General features: G+C 46.9%; 1 protein-coding gene across 2 annotated transcripts in view; it reads left to right on the top strand.

The window, feature by feature from the left end:
- Positions 1 to 24,117, top strand: part of SMOC2 (SPARC related modular calcium binding 2) — a 213,262-nt gene that overhangs the window by 135,659 nt on the left and 53,486 nt on the right. For both annotated transcript variants that reach the window (XM_025383441.1, XM_025383440.1), the window contains exons 8-9: positions 11,017 to 11,203; positions 21,079 to 21,161. In XM_025383441.1, the coding sequence (XP_025239226.1) occupies positions 11,017 to 11,203; positions 21,079 to 21,161 (270 nt within the window). The remainder of the gene's footprint in view (positions 1 to 11,016; positions 11,204 to 21,078; positions 21,162 to 24,117) is intronic.

Genomic DNA, 24,117 nt, shown 5'->3' with positions numbered 1-24,117 from the left:
GTCAGAGGTAAACAAACTCTAGTGCCTGCACGTCAGAGCAGCGCAGCAGCAGGCCGGCAAAAAGTGGGGAGCCGGGCCGGCCAATAGTAACAAGACTTGGGGCAGGCCGAGGAAATGGAAGCAGGTGATTAAGAAGCTCACCAAGGAAGCTGAGATGAGAGAGAGAACCACAGATGGCCGTGCAGGGTTGCAGGTGTTACAGTCGGCTGGACGTGAAGACCTCCTGTGAGACAGTTGCTCCCGCGGACTGGACTCACACCGGTAGGAATCCGAGTTCTTCCGACATGGGACCTAAACTGAATTGAGACGTTCTGGTGGGTTTATTCACACTTTCTAATGAAAACCTCCTCTTGCCAATAAAGTCAGCACTTCAAGGCCCACAAGTGTTCTTATAAACAAAACGAAACTTGCATAGATAAAGCCAAACTTGGCCAGAGTTGGGAATGCTCAACTCCTGTGGTTTAAATCACATTAGTGGTAAGAGGTCCCTGTTTAATCGAGTGTACACTAGTGGAACACCAGGTCCTCTTAAGAAAAGAAAAGAAAAAGCGTTCATTAAATGCAATTTTCTGGGAAGTGGACTATGTACTTTTGCCTATCATTGAGTCTGAGATACTATTCATTTTTAAGACATACCAAACAGGCAAAAAATATGTTGCCAATTCAAATGTGAGCAATATTTTCTCATCTCTTAGAATTCCTCTTTTATGCTTACTAGGAGCACATTTTAAGGCTTATTTAGGCATGGATGTTGTTTATGGAGAGCATCTGTGGAGAGTGAGATGCACAGATGGCGGTGCACAGGGGGAGGAGCTTTACCCAGTTCTGGTACCCAGGAAACCTGTGCACCTGTCAAGTTAGACAGCACTTCCATCTCGGGACAGCCCCCCAGAGCCACTTCCCAGTCGATGCCCCCTCACTCTTGGAAGCAACTGCTCTTTTGATTCCAATCTTCATACATTACTTAAAAACAAACAAAACAAAACAAAAACAAAAACAAAAAGGTATCCCTCCATTGCCCAGGCTGGAGTGCAGTGGTGTGATCACGGCTCACTGCAGCCTTGACGGCTCCAGTGATCCTCCCGTCTCAGCCTCCAGAGTAGCTGGAACTACAGCTACCAGGTGCCACCATGCATGCCTAATTTTTCTATTTTTTGGGTCATGGGATTTTGCCATGTTGCCGGGGCTGGTCTTGAACTCACGGGCTCAAATGATACTCCTGCCTCAGCCTCCCAAAGTGCTGGGATTAGAGGTGTGAGCAGCTGCGCCCAGCCTACATTACTTTTGTCTGTTCTAGAGTTTCATATAAATGGAATCCAGCATAAGTACCCCTTTGTTCCTGTCTTTTTTCGATCCGGTGATGGTTTTGAGCTTCATTCTCACTGCGTGCGTTGCCCATTCTTTCTCTGCAATTTACATGCATGATTGTAGACCGCGTACGGACACCACAGCTTGTTCTGCATTTCCCGATCAATGGATATTTTGTGTTTTTCTCTTTAGGTTGGGGCTACCACAAATAAACATACCAGGTACTCGTCATTGTACCAGTCATTCGTGAGGGCATGTTTTCATTACGCTGGGGGTAAATACCTACGAGTAGGTTTCCAGAGTAGCCCCAGCATTTCCCACTCTGTGGCTTACCGCTTCGTTTTCTTCATGGTCTCTTTTGGTCAGTGTCCGTTCTAAATTTTAATGAAGTCCACTTTTTTTTTCCTTTGTGCTTTGTGCTTTCTGCATTTGCCCTAGAGATCTTTTTCTAACCCAATATCTCAATAATAGTCTTCATATTTTCTTTTAGGGTCTTTATATTTTTAGGTTTTATGTTTAGATCTCTAATTTATCTCAAATAAATTTGTGTGTGTGGTGAGTTAGGCTTTTCCATCTTTAATTGTCATGTAGCTATCTCATTGTTCTAGAACTATTTGTTGAGAAGGCTTTCCCTTCTTACTGAATTGTTTTAGTGCCTCATCAAATATCGATTGAACATATACATATATTTACATACATTTTAAAAGTATATACTTTTTTATTTAATTATAAACTTTATAAACTGATAAACTTATTATTTTCCACTCATCTACTTAGCTATCCTTTTTCCGCTAACATCTGGTCTAGATTACTGGCTTTATAATGATTTTTCAAGTATAGTAATATTGGTCCCCCAACATTGTTCTTTCAGAAGAAAGCTTTGAATATGTTTTTTCGCATTTTCCTATACATTTTAGAACCATAACGTCAGTTTCTATTATAGAACTTCTTAAGATTTTGATAGGAATTATGTGGGATCCACTAATCAAACTGGGGGGAATTAAAGTATTTCTGAGTCTGCTCATCCATTAACATGGTACATCTCTTTATTTATTGAGGTGTTCTGATTTTTTCAGCAATGCTTTTAGTTTTCCATGTATTGTACATCTTTGATAAAATTATTTCTATGCACTTTTATGTTTTTGATATTATAGCAAATGACATTTATTTTTTTAATTTTCCAATTATTCATTAGCAGTATATAAAAATAGAAGTAGTTTTTGTAGATTGACCTTGTATCTTGGGACTTCGTCATCTTCACTTGTTAATTCTAGCAGCTTTTTCTTTGTAAATATAAAAAAGTCGTGAGATTATTACTAATCTAAAAGTGAAAGTGGTCAGTCTTTTGTCATTAAATATGATGTTAGCTGTAGACTCTTTAAAGTATGCTCTTTATCAGACAGAGAAGGCTTTTCTCTACACCTAGTCTACTGAGAGTTTTGCTATTTGATTAATGAAGTACTTAATAGAAATGAGCAACTAAATTTACTTGTCTGAAGACTGATAGTTTTGCTACAGCTGAAAACATTTGCATTTAGGGTATAATGCTATTGCAATGTCTAAAAGAATTGTTGGTTATGATTTGTAGTATTTTAAATAGTCCCTTCAATTTTGCAACATGCTTTATCTTTCTTTCTAAATACACTCATATATTCTTCCACTAGCTCCTCCTGCCCACCTTGTGAGGCAATTAGACAGATTTGATACTGTTGTGAACCCAAAGTATCTGAGACAGGTCTCAGTCCATTTAGAAAGTTTATTTTGGCCGGGCGCAGTGGCTCACGCCTGTAATTCCAGCACTTTGGGAGGCCTAGGAGGGTGGATCACGAGGTCAGGAGATCAAGACCATCCTGACTAACACAGTGAAACCCCGTCTCTACTAAAAGTACAGAAAATTAGCCGGGCATGGTGGTGGGTGCCTGTAGTCCCAGCTACTCAGGAGGCTGAGGCAGGAGAATGGCGTGAACCCGGGAGAATGAGCTTGCAGTGAGAGCTGAGATTGCGCCACTGCACTCCAGCCTGGGCGACAGAGCGAGACTCCGTCTCAAAGTAAAAAATAAAAATAAAAAAGAAAGAAAGTTTATTTTGCCAAGGGTGTGGATGTGCCCATGACATGGCCTCAGGAGGCCCTAATGACACGTGCCCAAGGTAGTCGGGGCACAGTTAGTTTCATACATGAGACATCAAATTGGTATGTGTAAGAGGTACATTGGTTCAGTCCAGAAAGGCAGGACAACTTCTTAAGTAGATGTGAGACAAATGGTTGCATTCTTTTGAGTCTCTGATGAGCCTTCCACTGAATATACAACGTACATCTGAGAGAAGGATAGAGAAACAGTCACTTCTGCCTTAGTCTGGCTCAGTGAGGCAATAGGGTGGAGGAAGCCGTCAGATCTGCGCCTGTCTCAGGTGAGCTGCAGAGGGATGACTGAGTTCTGTCTGTCCTTGGTTCACAGGAATTTCCTGCAGGCAAACGGTGAGGGAGGTCTGTAGCTTTTTTACCTTTGTAGCCCTCTTATTCAGGAATAAACTGAGAGGCAGGTTTGCCAAACACAGTTCCTGGCTTGACTTCCCTTTGCTTTCATGTCTTTGGGGTCCTGAGATTTCCTTTCCTTTCAACCATCTTAGTCTGTTTGGACTGCCATGACAAAATCCCTTCCACTGGGTGGCTTATAAACAACAGAAATTCATTCCTCTCAGCTCTAGAGGCTGCAAGTCCGAGATCCAGGCACTGGCAGATTTGGTGGTGGGGTGAGGGCTGGGGGTGATTCATGTTCTGGTTCGTAAGCGGTGTCCTCTTGTTTCCTCACATGGTGAAGGGAACAAACCAGATCCCTGGAGCCCCCGACCTTATTTATTTATTTATTTATTTTTTGAGACAAAGTTTCGCTCTGTCACCCAGGCTGGAGTGCAGTGGCGTGATCTCGGCTCACTGCAACCTCTGCCTCCCAGGTTCAAGCAATTCTCCTGTCTCAGCCTCCCGAGTAGCTGGGACTACAGGTGCACGCCACCACGCCTGGCTAATTTTTGTATTTTTACTAGAGACAGGGTTTCACCATATTTGTCAGGCTTATCTCGAACTCCTGACCTCAGGTGATCCACCCGCCTTGGCCTCCAAAGTGCTAGGACTACAGGCGTGAGCCACTGCACCCAGCTGGAGCCTCTTTTCTAAAGGCTCATCTCATTCCTGAGGGCTCCAAGGCCGCACCTCCAAATGCCATCAGCTTGGGAGAAAAGATTTCAACACAGGAATTTTGAGGGGGCACAAACATTTGACCAGTGCAGATTCTGTGTGACAAGTGACTCCCAGCATTTACATTACAGGATTGGAGCTGAGTGGCCAGGCTGGGGCTGAACTGAGACAACCTATTTCTTCTCCTCTTGTTTTATTTTCCCCATTTCGCACTGTGCAACCTGCCATATTTTTGGAATGACTACTACAGACTTAAATACAAACTCTTTGACTTTGAACATTAAATTTGCTTAACATAGAAGTAAATACTGGCTGGGTGTGGTGGCTCATGCCTGTAATCTCAGAACTTTGGGAGGTCAAGGGCGGATCACTTGAGGCCAGGAGTTCGAGACCAGCCTGGCCAACATGGTGAAACCTCATCTCTACTAAAAAATACAAAAAATTAGCTGGGCGTGGTGGTGTGTCCCTGCAGTCTCAGCTACTCTGAAGACTGAAGCAGGAGAATCACTTGAACCTGGGAGGTAGAAGTTGCAGTGAGCCGAGATCATGCCACTGCACTCCAGCCTGTGGACCTCGTCTCAAAAAAAAAAAAAAAAAAAAAAAAAGGAATAAATAAGAAGATGGGAGTAACAGAAAACACCACCCACCAACCTAAACTAGACGTGAATTAATGTCACTATGATGTTCATTTCTTTAATAGTTAAGGCCCATTAGGGTAATGGGTGGGCACAATTTCAATACTTATAATAATTCCTGAAGAACTCCTAAGGTGTTGGCTGCTACTAAATAACAATGTTATATGCTTTTCTTTAAAAACAAGGTATGTCTGGGACAGCATCGTATTCCCGGAGCAGACTGGATGTGGAGAAAAGGGATTCAGAGTCCCTTGACAATAACAGCAGTGACATCCAGTCAACCACGCAGCCGCCAGCAATGGGCTCAACAGCTCAAAACAAAACAGCAGCAGAGCTGTGTGGCACACTCAGGGCCAGGGGAGGCATCCAGGCCAGTGCACGGATAGCTCAGGGGGACATGGAAAAGCTGGAACTGGGCAGAGGCAGCCTGCGGGTTCTGTCTCTGTGGCATTAGTTTAGGGGCAGTTGGCCTGGTTATGGTCAGGTGTGGCATTAGTTTAGGGGCAGCCGGCCTGGTGGTGGTCAGGTGTGGCATTAGTTTAGGGGGTAGCCGGCCTGGTGGTGGTCAGGTGTGGCATTAGTTTAGGGGCAGTCGGCCTGGTTATGATCAGGTGTGGCATTAGTTTAGGGGGCAGCCGGCCTGGTGGTGGTCAGATGTGGCATTAGTTTAGGGGGGGCAGTTGGCCTGGTGGTGGTCAGATGTGGCATTAGTTTAGGGGCAGCCGGCCTGGTGGTGGTCAGGTGTGGCATTAGTTCAGGGGCAGCTGGCCTGCTGGTGGTCAGGTGTGGCATTAGTTCAGGGGCAGCCGGCCTGGTGGTGGTCAAATTGACACTTTCAAGTACTTCTGGTTTTCAAGAGCTTCATGGGATCCTGTGCCTGCTGGAAGTTGAGCAATAACTCTGCAAATGTTAATGCAAAGCTCTTAAGGGTGTGAGCTTGCCAAAAAACGTACATCTGCAGCATGCGATTTCTTGAAATATGGCCAAATATGGAGATTTCATTTTTAGAATGGATGTGATTTGTTCTTGCTTCCTATAAAAATGTTTCAGACATCGTCATATTGAATCAAGTAGACTTCATTTAATGAGGTAATTATGTAAGAGTTTTTTTTAATGTTCATAAATGTCTGGCAGCCGCTTATTATCATCTAAAAACTCCACTTGGTTGTCAGATTATTTGAACAAACTGTCAGACACATTATAACTCACAAGCATCTAATGCTAGTTTGGGAAATGAACTCATATTTTTTTAATAGACCTTCTACCAACTTTACAAAGGTAGCTTTCTACAAATTAAAAAAAAAGTTGTTACATGGTTATACAACTTAAAATTTATAGAATTAATTTGGAACGGGAATCATGTTTCTATAAAACTTAAAATTTATAGAAGTGAAATTGAAATCATATTTCTATAAAAGTTAGAATTTATAGAAGTAAATTGGAATTGAATTTGTGTTTCTATAAAACAACATTTATAGAAGTAAATTGGAATTGGAATCATGTTTCTAGCCTAATATTTAATGGGACAATATGGAGGAAGACTGTCTCCAATGTGCTAATTACTTTTCAGGAGTGTGTTCAGGATGAGGCCCACAGGCCTGCAGGCCAGGGATCTGAGCCTCAGACAGCAGTCAGGGCAGGGAGCACACAGGCAATGCTGGTGGAACTAGAAAAGCACAAACCACACAATAGAACTAGCTATGAAAGAGCGCACCATGCAATCATATTTATACTACAGAATTATTACAGAACTTATACTGCAGAATTAATACATTTCCTTATGGGTTCTGAGGACCAGCAGGTGTCACTGACTCTGTGGCAACAGCAGAAACCTTCAGATTGAGGCAAAGTCAAAGCTTTGAGTGAGAATGAACTTAATCCACTAAATGGAAGGCTATTCTTTGGTTAAAAATGTTGTAATTTGGGAGAATAATAAATTATACATATTCTATATTGTTCATATAACATATAATTAATATAATAATACTATAAGTAATATATATTATATATATGTATGTGTGTGTGCATTTAAAGTCAGTCTCTTGAATGCCCTCATATCGGAATTGCTTCTATTTGTGTTTTTTTCTTTCAGATTATTTTTTCTTTATACATTAACTCCTCAAAATTTATTATATGAGAAAATGATGTAGTTAAGGGCCTTCTGAATAGGAAAAAAAGTGACATATTTTCATCTAATATACTAAAATGGAATATTGCAATAGGGATTTTGTAATCATTCATTATTACTATTTTTTTTCTGAATTATTTCCAGAATTTCTAGCTTTATTTTTCTCTATCCATGGTCATTTTTGGAAGCTTAGCCTGCTCCATCTAGAATCAACCATAACTTAATAGTATTATGATTAGTTGAAAACTTTAACTTTGGTTCCCTGTCCCCACTTAACAGAGCCAAGTGTCTCCACATTCCCACCTCGGTGTAATGCACCCCGTGGTCCTTGTGTGGTCCCACCGGTGACTCCACCACGATCCTGGGAACAGCCTCTCCTTCCCTATTTCCCTGTCTCTACCCTTGCCATCCTGCTTCTCTCAGTCTTCAGATTCACTCAGTTCCCTTTTTCCTGCACCGTTAATGCTTCCCAAGGCCTCAAGGGCATTTTTCTAGAGGATGGCTGAGCTCCTCCTCCTTGGGCTCCTTCCTGGAGTCACTGCCCCGTGCGCCTCCCAGGACGGAAATCTCCTGTGCTGTAGTGACACAGGACCTGTCATGTGCGGATTCACCCCTTCTCCCTCCCTCTACCGGCATGATTAAGTCCTTTATAGAACAAGGACTTGTTTCCTGCCAGAGAGAACCACTCCAGTCAGCTCTGCCTGCAGAACGCTGCATTCTGGGATGTCCCGGGGGGAGGTGACTGTCACATGTGGAAATTATGTTCTGTGGCCTTCTCTTCCCAAGGGCCATCATCGGTTTGTTTAAAGATCTTCTGCCTCCATTGTGGCCCTTACTAAAAGAAAATGGAATTGCATTTCTCCAGTGAGTTTGAAGTTCCCTCATGGAGCCAGGTTTATCAGATAAAACTGCATGGGTTAACAGCCTTCATCAACCACGATGTTTACATAAACAAACACAAGGTTTCTTCTGACTCTGCTATAATACCTTTGATATTTTATATCATGCTCATAAAATTTTAAGAGGTTGACTTAATCCATCTTATTTTGCTTATGATAAGCTTTCAAATATCACATAAAATCCTCAAGAGAGAGGTATCAAGAATTTTCGAGAATGATTTCTATAGATGCAGCATGTCCCTGGATAGAGCACAGAAAGTTGTCTCATGTCTGGATCATCACACCATAAATTCTGTGCACTAATAAAATTTCTGAAGAAGTGCCACAGCAGTGCTGAGTTTCCAGGGTGCTGCTGGACAGGCACGAACAGGCGTCACGTGAACACGGCGGTGCTGAGTTTCCAGGGTGCTGCTGGAGAGGCATGAACAGGCGTCACGTGAACACGGCAGTGCTGAGTTTCCAGGGTGCTGCTGGAGAGGCGTGAACAGGCGCCGCGTGAACACCGCGGTGCTGAGTTTCCAGGGTGCTGCTGGAGAGGCATGAACAGGCGCCACGTGAACACGGCGGTGCTGAGTTTCCAGGGTGCTGCTGGAGAGGCGGTTCCCGCCATCCTCAGCGGCTGCTCTCTGGAGACACAGTTCCATTGAGTGATGCATCATGTGCTCTGAGGATTTCTGCAAAGCAACAACCTCCAGAAACATTTAGCGCAACCCCTGCTGTTCTCAGTTTCTTCCATGACCTAAAATAACTTACTGAGCAATTCAGAGAGAAATGCAAATCATTGTCCTTTTTTTTTCTTACCAGTTTCCTTGTTATCGTTGGGGCAAAAGCCTCTTTACTATAACCCAGAGGTGGGTTTTATTGATGCACCTGTGCATTTGCTGAGCAAAACCTGGAGCCCACAAAAAAGTACAGAACTTATAAGACAGAATCATGAAACTTCAGTCATTGACAGATTTCTTTCTGCTTCTTCTCTTGTTCATTAAACGGATTTTGAGCACCTATTGTGAGATTTGAATGACCCGTGAGTTCTGAGCTTATTCAAAAAAATGTTGATCTGAGCAGACACGATGACTTCACTTTAATGTTTATCATCCTCTCTTTCAAGTGTCTGAGTACAGCGTATGAGATCACCAGGGGAGAGTGATTGTTAGTCACTTTGGAATAGAACTATAGGGGAGAGTCCAAAAGGTAACATTTGTTTTTACATTCTTGCAGTGAAGACACAAAACGTATATGCTTTTACAAAATCTAATAGTAGCATTTGGTAATATAGTCAGTAATGGACTAATCATAAAATTATGTATCTGATTATCCTCAGATGTTAAACAGAGTTGCTAGATATGCTAAAATCAGGGTGGTTTCCATTAATACCATCACAATTATTTATCTCAAAAGAAAATTATTGAGTGCCTGTTATAAGCCAGGCATCCTTTTAGCATTGGAAAAATAATCAAAGCAATAGCTAACATTTGTGGAACTGTGTCAATATGCCACAATGCACCTATAATCGCTTTTAATCCCCAGAACAATCCTTTGTGTTGGGCTGTGATATGGACTTACCACACCAGCTTTGGCGGTGCTGAGCAGCTCTTACCAGCTTCCTAATGTGTCCCACCTGTCTGATATCCCCTTTTAGGGTCATAAAAGCCCTATAAACTATACACTGTAGCTAATCAGCTTCAAAGCAGTCTTAAAGCACCATTTGTGGAAAATCACTTCCACTAGGAGAGATTCGGGACGTCCCAGCCCGAGTTCCCTTCAGGCTGAGCAGAGAGGCTGCCCCTGCCGCTCCACCTGCGTGTTCCTGCTGCAGCCACCAATAGGTCACATGGTCTTTCATTCCTAGATGCTACCGCTCTCCCCCTAGTGAGGGCCAGTCAGGAGGGGGTTGCCAGCACGCACTCATTCTCAGGTATTCCTGGCTTAACTATTTCGGGCAGAAGATGGATGTCAGACATACATACCTAAACACAAGGAGAAACTGAGTTTATTAACCAAAAGAGACTAACCTTTGCACATGGCAATGTGAGGTCCTAGAATTTTTGTCATTGTTTTATTTGCATGTGAGTGAGTTCAGTATTCATGTAGCACAATGCCTGGTTCACAGGCCGAGTATGAATACCTCTCATTATTATTCTTTACCAGTTTTCACTAACAAAGCTTGGTTTGGAAATAGTGCAGTGGAAATTTTCACGATTTGGGGCTGAACAACTTTTAGATAGCCTGCACCTGTTCTGCTTAGACCTAAGTCAGACCTTGGGGAGGCCCCAGGTGAGAGAGTGGATTTTCTTCCAAGTCATCCTCTCGTTTGGGGCTTAGCGGGGGCAATGAACCGCATGTTGAGAATGAGGGCAGAGGGATCACACAGGGAGCCTCGGAGTCTAAACACGACCTTGCCCTGGGGCCTGCTCTGAGGAGTCTCCAGCCTCAATGACAGGTGGCTCAGAGCAGGGAGCAGAGAAGACCTTCCAGCCACAGGGCTTGTTCTACCTGGTCACATTCAGGAGTCCTGCGGGCGTCAGAACTGCTCGTGGATCCCCTCTCCCAGGCGACTGCCCATGCTGACTTGTGAGCTGTGCCGCGTGTTGAGCAGGAATGTCCGTCGCGTGGGGATGCTGTTGACAGTTCCAGGATCACAGCAGCACGCCAGGCTGCGGGAATTGGAGCTGCTTGAGCTTCCCCATGAGCTTCTGCCTCTCCCACTGTGCCCCGACGCTGGCAGGCCCTCCTGCTCCCGGGGTGAAGGAGGACCACACCGTTCTTGGCAGTTCTCTGTGGCCTCCCAGGAGCTCTGCATGTGGGACGACATCCCTGGATCCTGCTCACCTTTCGCCTTCTTCTTCCCCGCAGTGTCATCCTGTGACCAAGAGCACCAGTCTGCCCTGGAGGAAGCCAAGCAGCCCAAGAATGACAACGTGGTGATCCCTGAGTGTGCGCACGGCGGCCTCTACAAGCCAGTGCAGTGCCACCCCTCCACGGGGTACTGCTGGTGCGTCCTGGTGGACACCGGGCGCCCCATTCCCGGCACATCCACAAGGTAAATAGGCCGCACCCACCTCCGTGACCACAGGAGGCTTTGGGGTGTGAAAGCCAGGAAAGCAGAACCCTCACATCCCCGACGTGCATGCACACACACACACTCACACACACTCACACACACACACTCTCTCACTCACACACACACACACTCACACACACACACTCTCACTCACACACACTCACACACACACGGACACACACTCACACACACACACGGACACACACACTCACACACACTCACACACACACGGACACACACTCTCACACACACACTCACACTGAGTACACACACATGCACACACACACTCACACACACTCACAACACTCACCCATACACAACACACACACACACACTCCCCCCACACACTCAAACACACACACCCACACTCACACACTCCCCCACACACACTCAAGTACACTCAGACACACATTCACATCCACACTCATACAATCCCCCCAAACACCCACACTCGCACACTCACACGTTCCCCACCCCCACACACACACTGCTCCCACACACACATACAATCCCCCAAACACCCACACTCACACACTCACTCCCCCCAACACACACACACTCGCACTCACACCCACACTCATACAATCCCCCCAAACACCCACACTCACACACACACTCACTCCCCCACCGCCATGCACACTCACACACTCCCCCCACACACTCAAACAATCCCCTAAACACCCACACTCACACACTTTCTCACACACTCATACCCACACACACACTTCCCCCCCACACACAGACTCACACACTCTCCTCCCCACACACTCTCATACCCACCCTCACATACTTCCCCCACACCCATACACACATACACACACTCACACCTAAATTCATACAATCCCCCAAACACATACACTCTCACACACACTCTCACACACACTTTCACACACACTCATACCCACACTCACACACTTCCCCACACACACACACTCCCCCCACACTCATACACACACACACTTATACCCACACATACTCCCCCACACCCACACTCTCACACTCACACTCTCATACACACACCCATACTAACTCCCCCGACATACCCCCACACTCACACACGTGCCCATTCACACACTTCCCCCACACACTCTCATACACACTCACCCACACTCATACACTTCCCACACACACCAACACTCACACACACACTCTCCCCACACACTCGCACATGCAATCTCTCCAACAGCTGGGGGTGTTGCACCTCCTCACCTGGATGGTCTGGGACTCCAAGTCGTGATCACCCAGCGCCGGGTGATCCTCTGCTCTTTCGCATGAGGTGCCTGTAAAAGCCAGTGGCTGGGCCGGGCGTGGTGGCTCACGCCTGTAATCCCAGAACTGTGGGAGGCCGAGGTGGATGGATCACCTGAGGTCAAGAGTTCGAGACCAGCCTGGACAATATAGTGAAACCCCCATCACTAGTAAAAATACAAAAAATTAGCCAGCCGTGGTGGCAAATGCCTGTAGTCCCAGCTACTCGGGAGGCTGAGGCAGGAGAATGGCTTGAACCCAGGAGGTGGAGCTTGCAGTGAGCCAAGATCCGCCATTGCACTCCAGCCTGGGCGACAAGAGCGAAATTCTGCTTCAGCTGTTGGAGGAAACCGTTTCTTGGATGGCCTCCAAAACCGCCCAAGTGGCAGCTGGAGAGCAGCAGGGCCTTCGCCTTCACAGGCAGCGCCAGCTCCTCTGCCCCACTCAGAATCTGAAAAGTGGCTCTGGGGCCCAGTGCCAGGGTGGAAACGTGGACAGCATCAAATACCAGTGGCAACTTCCTTCTGCTCCTGGTTTTGGCAAAGGGAGCTCAGCATTTCATAAGCTGAAAGAACCCATTGTCCAAGATGGCTTTTTATGGTATTCACACATGTGTGTCCGGAATTTATCATTTTTAGAAAAAGTGAGACTGTGCTAAAGACAAGGGCAATGAAAGTTATTCGAGAGTCTGAAATACAAAAATAACTTGTTCACTCGAGTTTTGTGTGAGTTGGAGCAACGTGAGGGATTTCACTGTAGCACCCGAAGAACAAGAGCTGTGTGTTCATGGAAATTGTATAACCGTGAGTAGAAACGGGTTTGCAGCTCTTTGTAACATGAATTTGACTTTGATTTTTCCTAGATGTATATAAAAATAGTTTTAAAATCTATGAAAATATTATCTCGTAAATGTTATCAAATGTAGCCACTGATGTCACCTCTAATGCTTAGGCATGACCATTTGGATGCTTCCTAAATTATTTTCCAAATTTGTCATCAAGTGTCACCAGTAGACATTTGTGGGGGAAACTGTGTAATTTCCAGGGGCTCAAGGGGACTAATGCCTGTTTCACCAAGATCGGGTCCACCCATCACCGTCTGGCCCGGTGGGAGTCCTGCTTTGGGGAGTGTGATGACGCCGGTGTGTGAGTGCCGCCCCTTCCTAGCCGGCGCTCCACTGTCCGGTCGCCCTGGCTGACCGTCTGCTCTTGACACCCCACTCAGCCGACACTGCACAGGGGTGCTGAGGCCAGCGGCTGAGGCTTGGCTTCTGCGGGGCTGATATGGGGGATTGGTTCAAACCCATGTGCTCTGCAGGACCTGAAGAGAACGTAAACCCGTGTGCTCCGCGGGGCTTGAAGAGAACACAAACCTTTTCAAGGTTTTGGTATGAGAATTATATAATAATTCCTATATTATTTTCCAAATTTGTCATCAGGTGTCACCAGTAGACATTTGTAGGGGAAATTGTGTGGTTTCCAGGGGCTCAAGCTGACTAATGCCTGTTTCACCAAGATTTTTTTAATCTTGGTGCCTAGGTGTACAGGGAGTACTGTTGTCTGAGAAACCTTTCTTGGAAGCAATGTTTCTGCGTCTCTTAGAGCTCTCGCTGGTTTACTGTGCATATAAGTTGGGGCAGCCCCAGCCCCCAGTGAGGCCCCTCTAACAGAGGTGGAGACCGCTGGCAGACGCTGTTTTACACACACCAGTGAAAATCTTTAAGCTGTCAAACCCAGAGCTCCTCAAACTGGCTCTGAAATTATGAGATCAGCATTTATAACGTTGTCCCTGAAGAACCCGCCAACATCCAATATTGTGATAGGCTAGAAGCACAATAACCCCTCTCTTCCCGTCCATCGATGCTGGTTTCATTCCGCCTGGACTTCATCCTGCTTTCACGGTAGAAAGAAAAGTCTCTGGCTGTCCCGTTCCCTATTTCTGCCTACAGAAGGGGGCAGCTCCGTCTTCTTGGAGTTTCAGAAAGAACATGAAATTAAACAAATGGAGACAACTCCTTAGATTCGGCATGTGATTTTACCTTTATTATTTTCCATTCATTCATTCACCACAAATACTGATTGTCGACAACATTCAAACCCTCTTCCAGGGACTGAGGAAATAGCGTTGAATAAGAGAGGAGAAGCCCCACGTCTCCTGCGGTTTACACTCTGCCAGGGGGGCGTCAGGCCCAGAACTGTTGTACCTTGCTGCCAACAGAAAGCCCCCAAACTTACCTAGTCTCAGAATGTACTTCTCATTCAACTCTATAGAGACAGGGAAGTTCTGGACGATTTCAGCAGTTCGAAGACGTAATTGTCAGACGTCGTTGTGGGTGAGGGGGCGGTAGTTGTTTTGGTCTGTTCTGCTGTCTTCCTCTTCCTGGGGTGCTTTGCGGCTTGTTCATGTCATAGCTGTTAGGGCATCATATGTAGCAGTGATAACGTATTTTGGAGAAAGAAAGACTGTTTTTCTGTTTGTCAGCAGAGAAAACCCTTCCCCACCCGCCTGCAGTGGTTTCGCCTCACCCTAATTGGCCGGAATATCACTGAACGCCCAGACCCAGACCTGCCTTGGGCTGGGGAGAAAAGGGGAAGGGACCTGTTGTGGTTCCTGTTTCAGCACCCAGGGCTGGACTAGGATTACCCTCTCGGCGCCCACAGCCACATGGAGCAGGGTCTGTGGCTAAGAAAGTCTTGCTTTTGTTACAAACGTGGAAGGAGAGGCAGCCTGCAGGGTCTGGTTCCTTGTGCAAACAGTTAGACAGGTGGTAGACACAAAGATGGTAGAGGTGGTGGGGCAAGACCAGGGCTGGGCCCAGTGAGGGCAGGTCAGGGTGCCGGCACAGGCCTCTCTGAGGCTGAGATGCTGGAGGTAGTTGGAGCCACAGTGGGTGGAGAGGGTTGTTTCAGGCAGAGGGCAGGGAGTGCAGAGTCCTGGGAGAGATGAGTCTGGTGTGTCTGAATGGGGAGTGACAAGGTTTGGCTGTGTCCCCACCCAAATCTCATCTTGAATTGTAATTTCCGTAATCCCCACGTGTTGCGGGAGGGACCTATGCTGTGGGAAGTGATTGGATCATGCAGGTGGTTTCCCCCGTGCTGTTCTCATGGATCTGATGGTTTTATAAGTGTCTGACATTTCCCCTGGTTGCACTCATTCCATCCTGCCACCCTGTGAAGAGGTACCTGCTTCTCCTTTGCTTTCCTCCATGACTGTAAGTTTCCTGAGGCCTCCCAGCCATGCTGAACTGTGAGTCAACTAAACCTCTTTTCTTTAGAAATTACCCAGTCTCAGGTATTTCTTCACAGCAGCATGAGAACAGATTAATACTGGGGGTGTCATACGGGAGGGGCGATGGGGAGCAGCTAGAGAGCTGGTGGAAGCCAGAGAACAGAGTAGGCCCACTCACTATGGGGCTGGAACACCCGTCACATCCCAGCTCCCCTGGGAAGCTGCGGGACAGTTTAGCAGAGGAATGATACAATCTCTCAACAATCCTGAAAAGCACTCACATTTATCCATTCACCTTTTATTCAATAAACATGTGAATGCCCTCAGTGTTCCAGGCATCATTCTGGGAGCTGGGGATACACCAGTGAACAAAACAGGCACAGTCCCTGCTTCCACGGAGCCTGCATGCTAATGGGAGGATGCAGATAATAAGCCAAACAAACACATCACACTTAGCAGACATGAGTAAACATGTGGTATCATGTCAAATGCTCTGGAGGGAAAAAAAACCAATAATCCACAAGAGGGACTTGGGATGGGGCACAGCTTGAAGGAAATGGCAGGGGCGACTCCCTGAAATGCTGACATTAGAGTTGAGACCTCAAGAAGTTGGTAGGGGAGTAAGGAAGCCTGCAGAAGGCCAGCCCGGTCAGAGGTGGTGAATGCCACTGAGGGCCCAGCCCCAGAACCCAGTGCAGTTTTTATCAAAAGGTGTAGTGTATCGGTTAGAAAGCTTTTGGTTTCATGTAGTGAGATGAGAAACTGACAAATAAATATAAATGAGCAGAGACGGCGTGATCTCCCTGAGAGGCACAGCAGTGGAGCAGCCTCAGCTTCGGTTGAGGCTGTCACCTGGCAATGTTGCCGAGGACATTCCCTCTCCCAAATCTGCCCTGACACCCTCATTCTGTTTTCTTGGCCATGAGGCAGGTTCCCCTCTTGGTCACAGGATGGCTGCAACAGATCCGGACATCTCATCCAGATGCCACAGTGCTCAGAGGATACAGAAACCCATCTCTTTGTTTCTCTGGAGCCAAAAATACCTTCCCTAGAATTCTGCTAGCAAATTTAATTAATGGATCATTGGTCAGAATTAGATCATATGCCCATGGCTAAACCCACTGCTGGCAAGAAAAATTGAGTAGGTTTAAACTGGTTTAAGTTGATCACCTAGGGAGATATGGGTACTGGGTACCAGGCAAAATAGTCAATATTAGGCAGTATCTGATAAGCCACAGCCAGCTTCACTAGTCCTCATCTCCCAGTGATTCTGCCATTATTGAGTAGCCAGGTCCCATTTCTATTTAAACACCCTCTGTTCCATCAGTGCAATTTTCTTATTAATTTTCTGAAATAACAGTCCCAGGGAGATACTTTATAGTTTTGATTTATACCTGGGTTGGCAGTTAAAGTATTTGTTTTCTTTAATCATCCTCTAAATTTCCTGACGGGGAAGAAACATTTAATAATCCAATAACAATAAGAAGCTATAAACACAAAATGCATCGTCCTTTATATGTGACCTCTCTTTTCCTCATGTCACCGTGCATGAGAATTAAAAGGCATTAGCTTTGTGGTGGACTCATCCCAAGGACCACAGACACATGCCACTCTGTCTAGATGAGCCGGGGGCGGGGGCAGCTTGCTCTGGTGCAGTTCCTAGTTGGAGCCATCACTTTGAAGGAGACATGAGGAGGGGCAGAGGCTTCAGCCCTTCCTAGTGCTCCTGACTTTTGTGTCAAAATTGGCATCTTGGTCATTGTTTGCAGATCCCGGAAGGAGGGGTCCAGGCACCTGTCATGAGTGCAGGCCCCCATGAATGGTAGAGTCCAGGTGGGAGCCAAGGGGCAAGTTTCCCCTGGGCCACTAACAGTAGTGGGGAGAGAGTGGGAAGGGGCTGTCGGACTGAGCTGAGTCAGGCTGATGGCCAGATTCTGCATTTGTGCCCAGAACAGAGAGGCTGATGAAGGCTTCGTCTGTCTGCCATCCATCCGCTGGCTGTTCCTACCTCACATCTGGGCAGCCTCTGTTCCCTGACCCCAGAGCATGTGTCTCAGTGAGGTGTGTAGCCTCTGTTCTCCAACCCCAGCACGTGTCTCTCAGTGGGGTAAGCAGAGGGTCGTGTGGGCATAGGACTGCATTTCTCCCTGGCAGAGAGCCTGGTATCTGACAGGCAATGACAGAAGAGACATTTGTGTTTTTTCTTATACAAATAAGTTAAACTAAACCTATTGAAAAAGAATGGTGATGTAGGTCAAAGCTGAAATTAACGGACTTATTTCTCCTCTTTCTCCTGTCTTGAGAATGCCAATTCTTCAAGTCGTGGGCATTTCACGCTACTCATTAAAAGAAGCAGAATACTGTCCCTTAAATATATATTTTTATATTAACATCAGTGATGAGATTTGCAACCTACCTCTAGCCCAAATTTGGAACAAAACCGAAATGCCCATCCAGGGTGGCGGGCTTCCAGATTGCTTTGGAGCTGGGAGATTCGGAATGAGGGTAAGAAATGATCTAGTCTCATGCCGCCCTCGTGAAGGATAAAAGTGCTGATCCTGAAGGGCTTCAGGAGCACAACACAGAGTTCATGTTAACACTTCCTTTTTCTAACGCTACAGAGCAGCCCAGGGCTCCAACCAGGTGTGCCCTCCGATACTCTGAGAAGCAAGATGGCCCCTGAGGGCTGGGACTCTATCCTCAGAGTCCACGTCATCCATTCCGAGCTGGGACATTTGCCTGGCTTTTTGCAGCTCACCCTTCACAAGCCCTCGGGTAGGAAGGTGTCCATTCTAATGTAGGTCTCAGTTCAGCCCCCAAGACGCTGCCCCAGAGCTTGAAGTGAAGATCTTTCAGCCCTGAGAGTGCCCTAGTTCTACAGATTTAACATGCATGGGTAAAAATAAGAGCTTACTAATCCCTCAGGAAGCCAGCTTCTTGTACACATCATCTCTGGGTGAATGTTTTACTTTTCACCTGCCGGCCGCAGCAGCAGCTGCATTAGGAGATTCCTGGCTGGGTAACAGCTCCTTTACTGAGTTCATCTTTCTTGTAACCTCTTGGGGCTGACCCCCATCCCCACTTTTTTTTTTTTTTTTTTTTTTGAGACGGAGTCTCGCTCTGTCACCCAGGCTGGAGTGCAGTGGCACCATCTCTGCTTACTGCAAGCTCCGCCTCCTGGGTTCACGCCATTCTCCCACCTCAGCCTCCTGAGTAGCTGGGACTACAGGCTCCTACCACCATGCCCCGCTAATTTTTTTTTTTTTTTGTATTTTTAGTAGAGATGGGGTTTCACGTGTTAGCCAGGATGGCTTTTGCTTAGAATGTGATAACTTGTTTGCCAGAGTGTGTCAGAGACTTTCATTTCAAAAACCAGATTTCAAAAAGATAAATTAAGTTCGTGTGACAGGCGGCAGGTTTTCTGGTATCAAAGAGGCTATTGGGGGCCAAGGGCGGCAGGAGTGTGCGGTTCCTGACTCTTATGACAGCTGGGTGGGGTCCTTTCTCTGGGACTGCTGGACTCTCTGGGGCCTCTGTTAGAACACTTCACATATGTCCCTTTAGAGAGAAATTTCGTTTTATTTTCTATGACTGAAAAGCATGTAAGCAATGAAAAAAGTAGAACCTAAAATGATCTCTGTGAGGTAAATAGGATCTTGTAGCCCTTTCTTTAAGAATGAAAAAGGAAACTAGGGCAGAGGGAGAGGATGAGAACCGGCAGAACTCTGGCCTCCTGACCACCTCAGGGCTGCGGACCGGCACGTTCCTCCCACACCCCCTCCTGCCGGCCTCCTGCTTATCTTCCTCATTTTCCAAGGAGTCTTTCCGGAGCCCCAAGACTGCGCCTGTGCCCCATGACGGTGCCGGCGGACTCTGTGTCTCCCAGTGTGTCACTTGCCAGGGCCTGAGGAGGCCTCCACGAAGGATTCCACGTGCCTGACATGCATGGACGGGAGGGGCGGGGGCTGGGGAGCTGCCATCCAGCGTGAGGTCAGCTGAGTGGAGGGGAAGGGAGGAAGGTTGGTGTGGGCCATCTGGGGTCCTGCGAGTCCACAGGAAGGGGCAGTGGGTGCGCTGACCCAGAAATCTCCCATCTCCCAGTAACGCACCTCCCCGGCATCTCCTTCATGCCAGTGAGAAGCTCCACTTCTTGGTGAAAGCCACGGTGAAGGACTTCTGTGTGCAGAAGGTCGTCCTCCTTTGGGGTGGGGGCTCCGGGAGGCAGGTTCCCATGGTGGCCCGCGCTCTATTTAAATGTCCACCTCCTCCGCTGGGTGAGGCTGGTGGTCTGCGTGAGAGGGGTCCCCTTGCCTTACACCCAAGACAAGGATAAAACCTGAGCAAAGCAGGCCTTGGTCAAGCGCTGCTGAATGGCACGCATATGTCAGTGTTTATGAGCTGTTTATCCGGATTTGGATCTGACACCCTTAGGGACAGGCGCCCTGGTTCCCACTGCAAATTCAATAGAACCACGGAGACACCTGCTCCCACGAGCCCTGCAGCCGCAGCAGCCAGGGCACCTGCCCTCTTGGATGTCAGCCCCACCTGTTCAGGACTTCACCTGCACTTTGCCATTGATGCTAAGTGGGACCAGAGAGTCTAATTTTTTTTTTTTTTTTTTAACACTGAGGGAAACTTTTGTAGCTTCATGAGGTGGATTGGAGATGAGTTGGCCTTTGGTGCTACAGGAATCTAAATCCTGAAGTCCTTTGTGTCCTTTCCTTGGGCGGGGTGGGGGTAGTGGTCACACCCTCTGTCCTCGTGCACACACTCCTGCTCTGATGAAACAACTCAACTGCTTGCTCCATACAGCCCTGCAGTAGGAGGAGGGGAGGTGTGGATGCTGCTCCGTACAGCCCTGCAGTAGGAGGAGGGGAGGTGTGGACGCTGCTCCGTACAGCCCTGCAGTAAGAGGAGGGGGAAATGTGGACACTGCTCCGTACAGCCCTGCAGTAAGAGGAGGGGAGGTGTGGACGCTGCTCCGTACAGCCCTGCAGTAGGAGGAGGGGAGGTGTGAGCACTGCAGTAAGAGGAGGGGAGGTGTGGACGCTGCTCCGTACAGCCCTGCAGTAGGAGGAGGGGAGCTGTGGGCACTTGGCAGCTGCTAGATGAGATTCGTTTCAGAGACCGATGGAGAGACGGCCCTGCAGTGTGATTGAAGTCACAGTGTGCTTCTTCCTACTGACTGCAAGAATAGTTTTCTCTGCCAAATGTCCACAAAGGTGACAGAAAGGAGTGAGGTCATGGGTGTTGCAGCATGAGAGCCACAGGTCACGATGTATGCTGGGGTAGGACACTGCGGAAATGGAAGACAAAGCACAGCCCGTCTCAAGCCCGTTGTTTTCTCTCTCCTTCCCCTGCCTTCCCCCTGCCCGTAGGTATGAGCAGCCGAAATGTGACAACACGGCCAGGGCCCACCCAGCCAAAGCCCGGGACCTGTACAAGGGCCGCCAGCTACAAGGTAAGTAACACCCACAAGCGTGGCCCGAATCCACAGGCTCCATCATGAAGTTTCTTGCAAATGTAGAATGAAAATGAGTTTACCTGACCATTTCCCAGGCGGCCTGTCTGACTCTGGGGCCTCTTGCCTCCTTGCAGAGGGCGCTGAGTCCATGCAGGGAGACAGGGGTCCAGGAGCCACACCGGGAGCACCTGAGGGGCTCCTCCCTGCTGCTATGTATGGAAGGTCAGACATGGAAGAGAAAGAAAGGAGCCCTCACAAATCAGATCACACAGCACCCCAACATCTGCAGATGTTCCCGAACCCCACAGCCCAAAGAACCCTTTATTGATTCTACCTACGTTTCACTGTCATTTTCTGACGTTCCTTTTGCATTGAATCAATAGTTCATGAAGCTAAAGTTTAGGTTTCAAGAAAACATGAGTTGAATGTATGTATTGAGTTTAATTACAAAGAAATATTGGAATGAAACAGAGGTGAATTAAAATTTAGAATAATTGAAAAATGCGGTCACAAAAAGTCGTCATGGGGTGAATTTGATATCATTGAGAAGCTTCAGAGCTACTTACCGTTTGTTTCATTTTGACCTTTTTTTCTCTGAATATCTCCAGATCGTGTATGTTTAACCAACGTCTCAGAGACATGAAAATCACACTACCGTGTACTTTGTTTAGAGTGCGTGCTTGATCTTGGTCTCTTGCAGAAACTGGATGAATTCCTGATTAGTAAATTTTTGTGGTTCCTGTACTGTTTGTACTGTCATTGATAGAAAGGGTTTTAAATTGTAAAAAGTAAAGATGTTCGGTTTGTAAATGAGGACAGAGGAGAGCAGAATATCCACAGTGTATACATTTGTCATTGCTACGTGTTTGTAGCGATTCCACAACATTAGTAACGAAAATGCTTGACACGGGGAAGCAGAGGGCGGAATGTGGTCCCGGGGACACGCAGCGTGGCTGTTCTGCCAGCCCTTGGTAAACACTGCGCTGTTGACTGACTTGGCTTGTTCGGAGCTGTCTTTGTCTCAGTTCTTCATGGTTTCCCAGCCGTGTACCTCCCCAGTGTCTTCCTTGTGAGGCAGGTTTGAGGAATCTGTTGGTTCTACTATTTTTTTTTTTTTTTTAATCAGAGTATGGTCCTTGTGTGAGCAATCAACTTGCTTTCTGTTGAACCAATCAGCTTCTTTCTGGATCTTGCAGGTGAGGGTGGGGGAAGAGATCATGACGGTGTGAACACGACACCCGTCCATGCACACGCCTAGTGAAGGGCATTTTGCCTTTGACACCATGTCTGCAGGCTGTGCTCAGCTGCTGGCTGAATTCCATCCCCCTGATGGCTCTGTCAGGAGGGAGTTCTCCTCCTCCCTTATCTGGTGTAATCTGTTGTCTCTGAAGTCCGAGTTTAATATTGGTGGGCAAGATGTTTCCTTAAAAGACGTAATGAACTTCTCACATGCTTGCTGCATGGAAAGCCCTCAACAAACATTTGCTGGTTTTGGTTGGTCTTGACCTTGTCACATAAACTTCAGTCTGTCTCTTGCCCCTAGGGTACTTCTTGAATGGTCCAAGACTCTTAACTTATGTTTCTTTTCTATAACACAAAGTTGCATGGCTTCTAAGCCAGGCTGCACTGTGGTCTTCACACATGCGGTACGAGTGCAATTTATGGAAGTCACATTGTGCTTCTCATTGGTAAAAGGGACCATGACAGGGGATGGCTTCTGCTGCCCCTCAGGAGTGCACGTGGTAGGAAGACCTTTTCACGGTGGAATCGCATCTGTTACGCTCCAGACCCAGACTACTGATGTAAAGATGACACAGTCGTTTGTCCAGTGAGAACAACTGGTCCCTGATATTGAGAAACATGGAATGATGTCATTGTCTTCTCTGAGTGTCAGACGTGCCGTTTGGAGAGAGAGCATCCCACACTGTAAGGATGGGCACATCAGGGCTACAGAAACCATGCTCCTCTCTGCTAAGACGGGAGGAGAAGGATGGTTAGATGCTCACGACGAAGACGGCGTTTCCTTGCCTGCACCTCAAACGAAAACCAGGTTGCTGAGGCACCGAAGCCGCGTGACGCAGACTGTGCAAAGGTCAGCTTGTGCTGTTGCTGTGATGTTTGGGAGTGCGCTGTTCCTGACCACTAAATTATTTTGATTGTTTGGAGATAATTATCCTTATTAGGAAAAAACAAGTAGGTCTTAAAATAGCTCCAGGATAGAGGCTGTTCCTGGTAGAGAGGAGAAACCTATTTCCAAAATAACATGGCAACATCTGAGTAGAAAGATCCTTCAAGTCCCATGTAGGCTGACATATTTTCTTCTTAAAAGGTACTGTTTTCTTTTGAAGTTGCTTTTCTAAGGTTTTGCCAATGGAGGTCCTTTATTTTCCATGTAAAGCTGATAATATTTTCACACAAAATTCACTTATGTGGGGTGAGCCGTGTATGTGTCACCAAATACTTATTCACATCTTATGTAGGACACTTAGCAGGTGTTTGGCGGCAAATGACCACTGAATCTTTGGAGGGCATCATTTTATTATGTGGCACAGGAGATCAAGGTCTGGCTTAAGAGGCTACATAGTGAGGACTGGGTCACCGTTTTGGCTTTTGAAGATTCTTTCATTGGTAGGTTTCCTCCTGGGACTATTGCGTCCTCTGTAGCAGAAATTCTAAAAAGAGGCACAAAACCACACCTTCCTAACCACACCTTAAACTGCACCTTCTTAAACCACACCTTCCTACACCAGATCTTCTTAAACCAGACCTTTTTAAAAACCACACCTTCTTCTTGGACAAGTTCACCTACCTTTATCTTGCCCTGGTATCTCTGATCACACTCCGGTTGGAGTTTTAAATAACAGGGTTACTCTGTCTCTCCAGCCTCCCCAGCCCCCTGACATCCTCTCAGGTCCTCTTGTGAGGCTGGAGAACCACACACTTGCATTGAGCT

This window comes from Theropithecus gelada, chromosome 4 (genome assembly GCF_003255815.1).
Source record: "Theropithecus gelada isolate Dixy chromosome 4, Tgel_1.0, whole genome shotgun sequence".
Lineage (NCBI taxonomy): Eukaryota > Metazoa > Chordata > Mammalia > Primates > Cercopithecidae > Theropithecus > Theropithecus gelada.
Note: the sequence above shows the minus strand (reverse complement) of the source record. Positions and strands in the feature narration are given on the sequence as shown.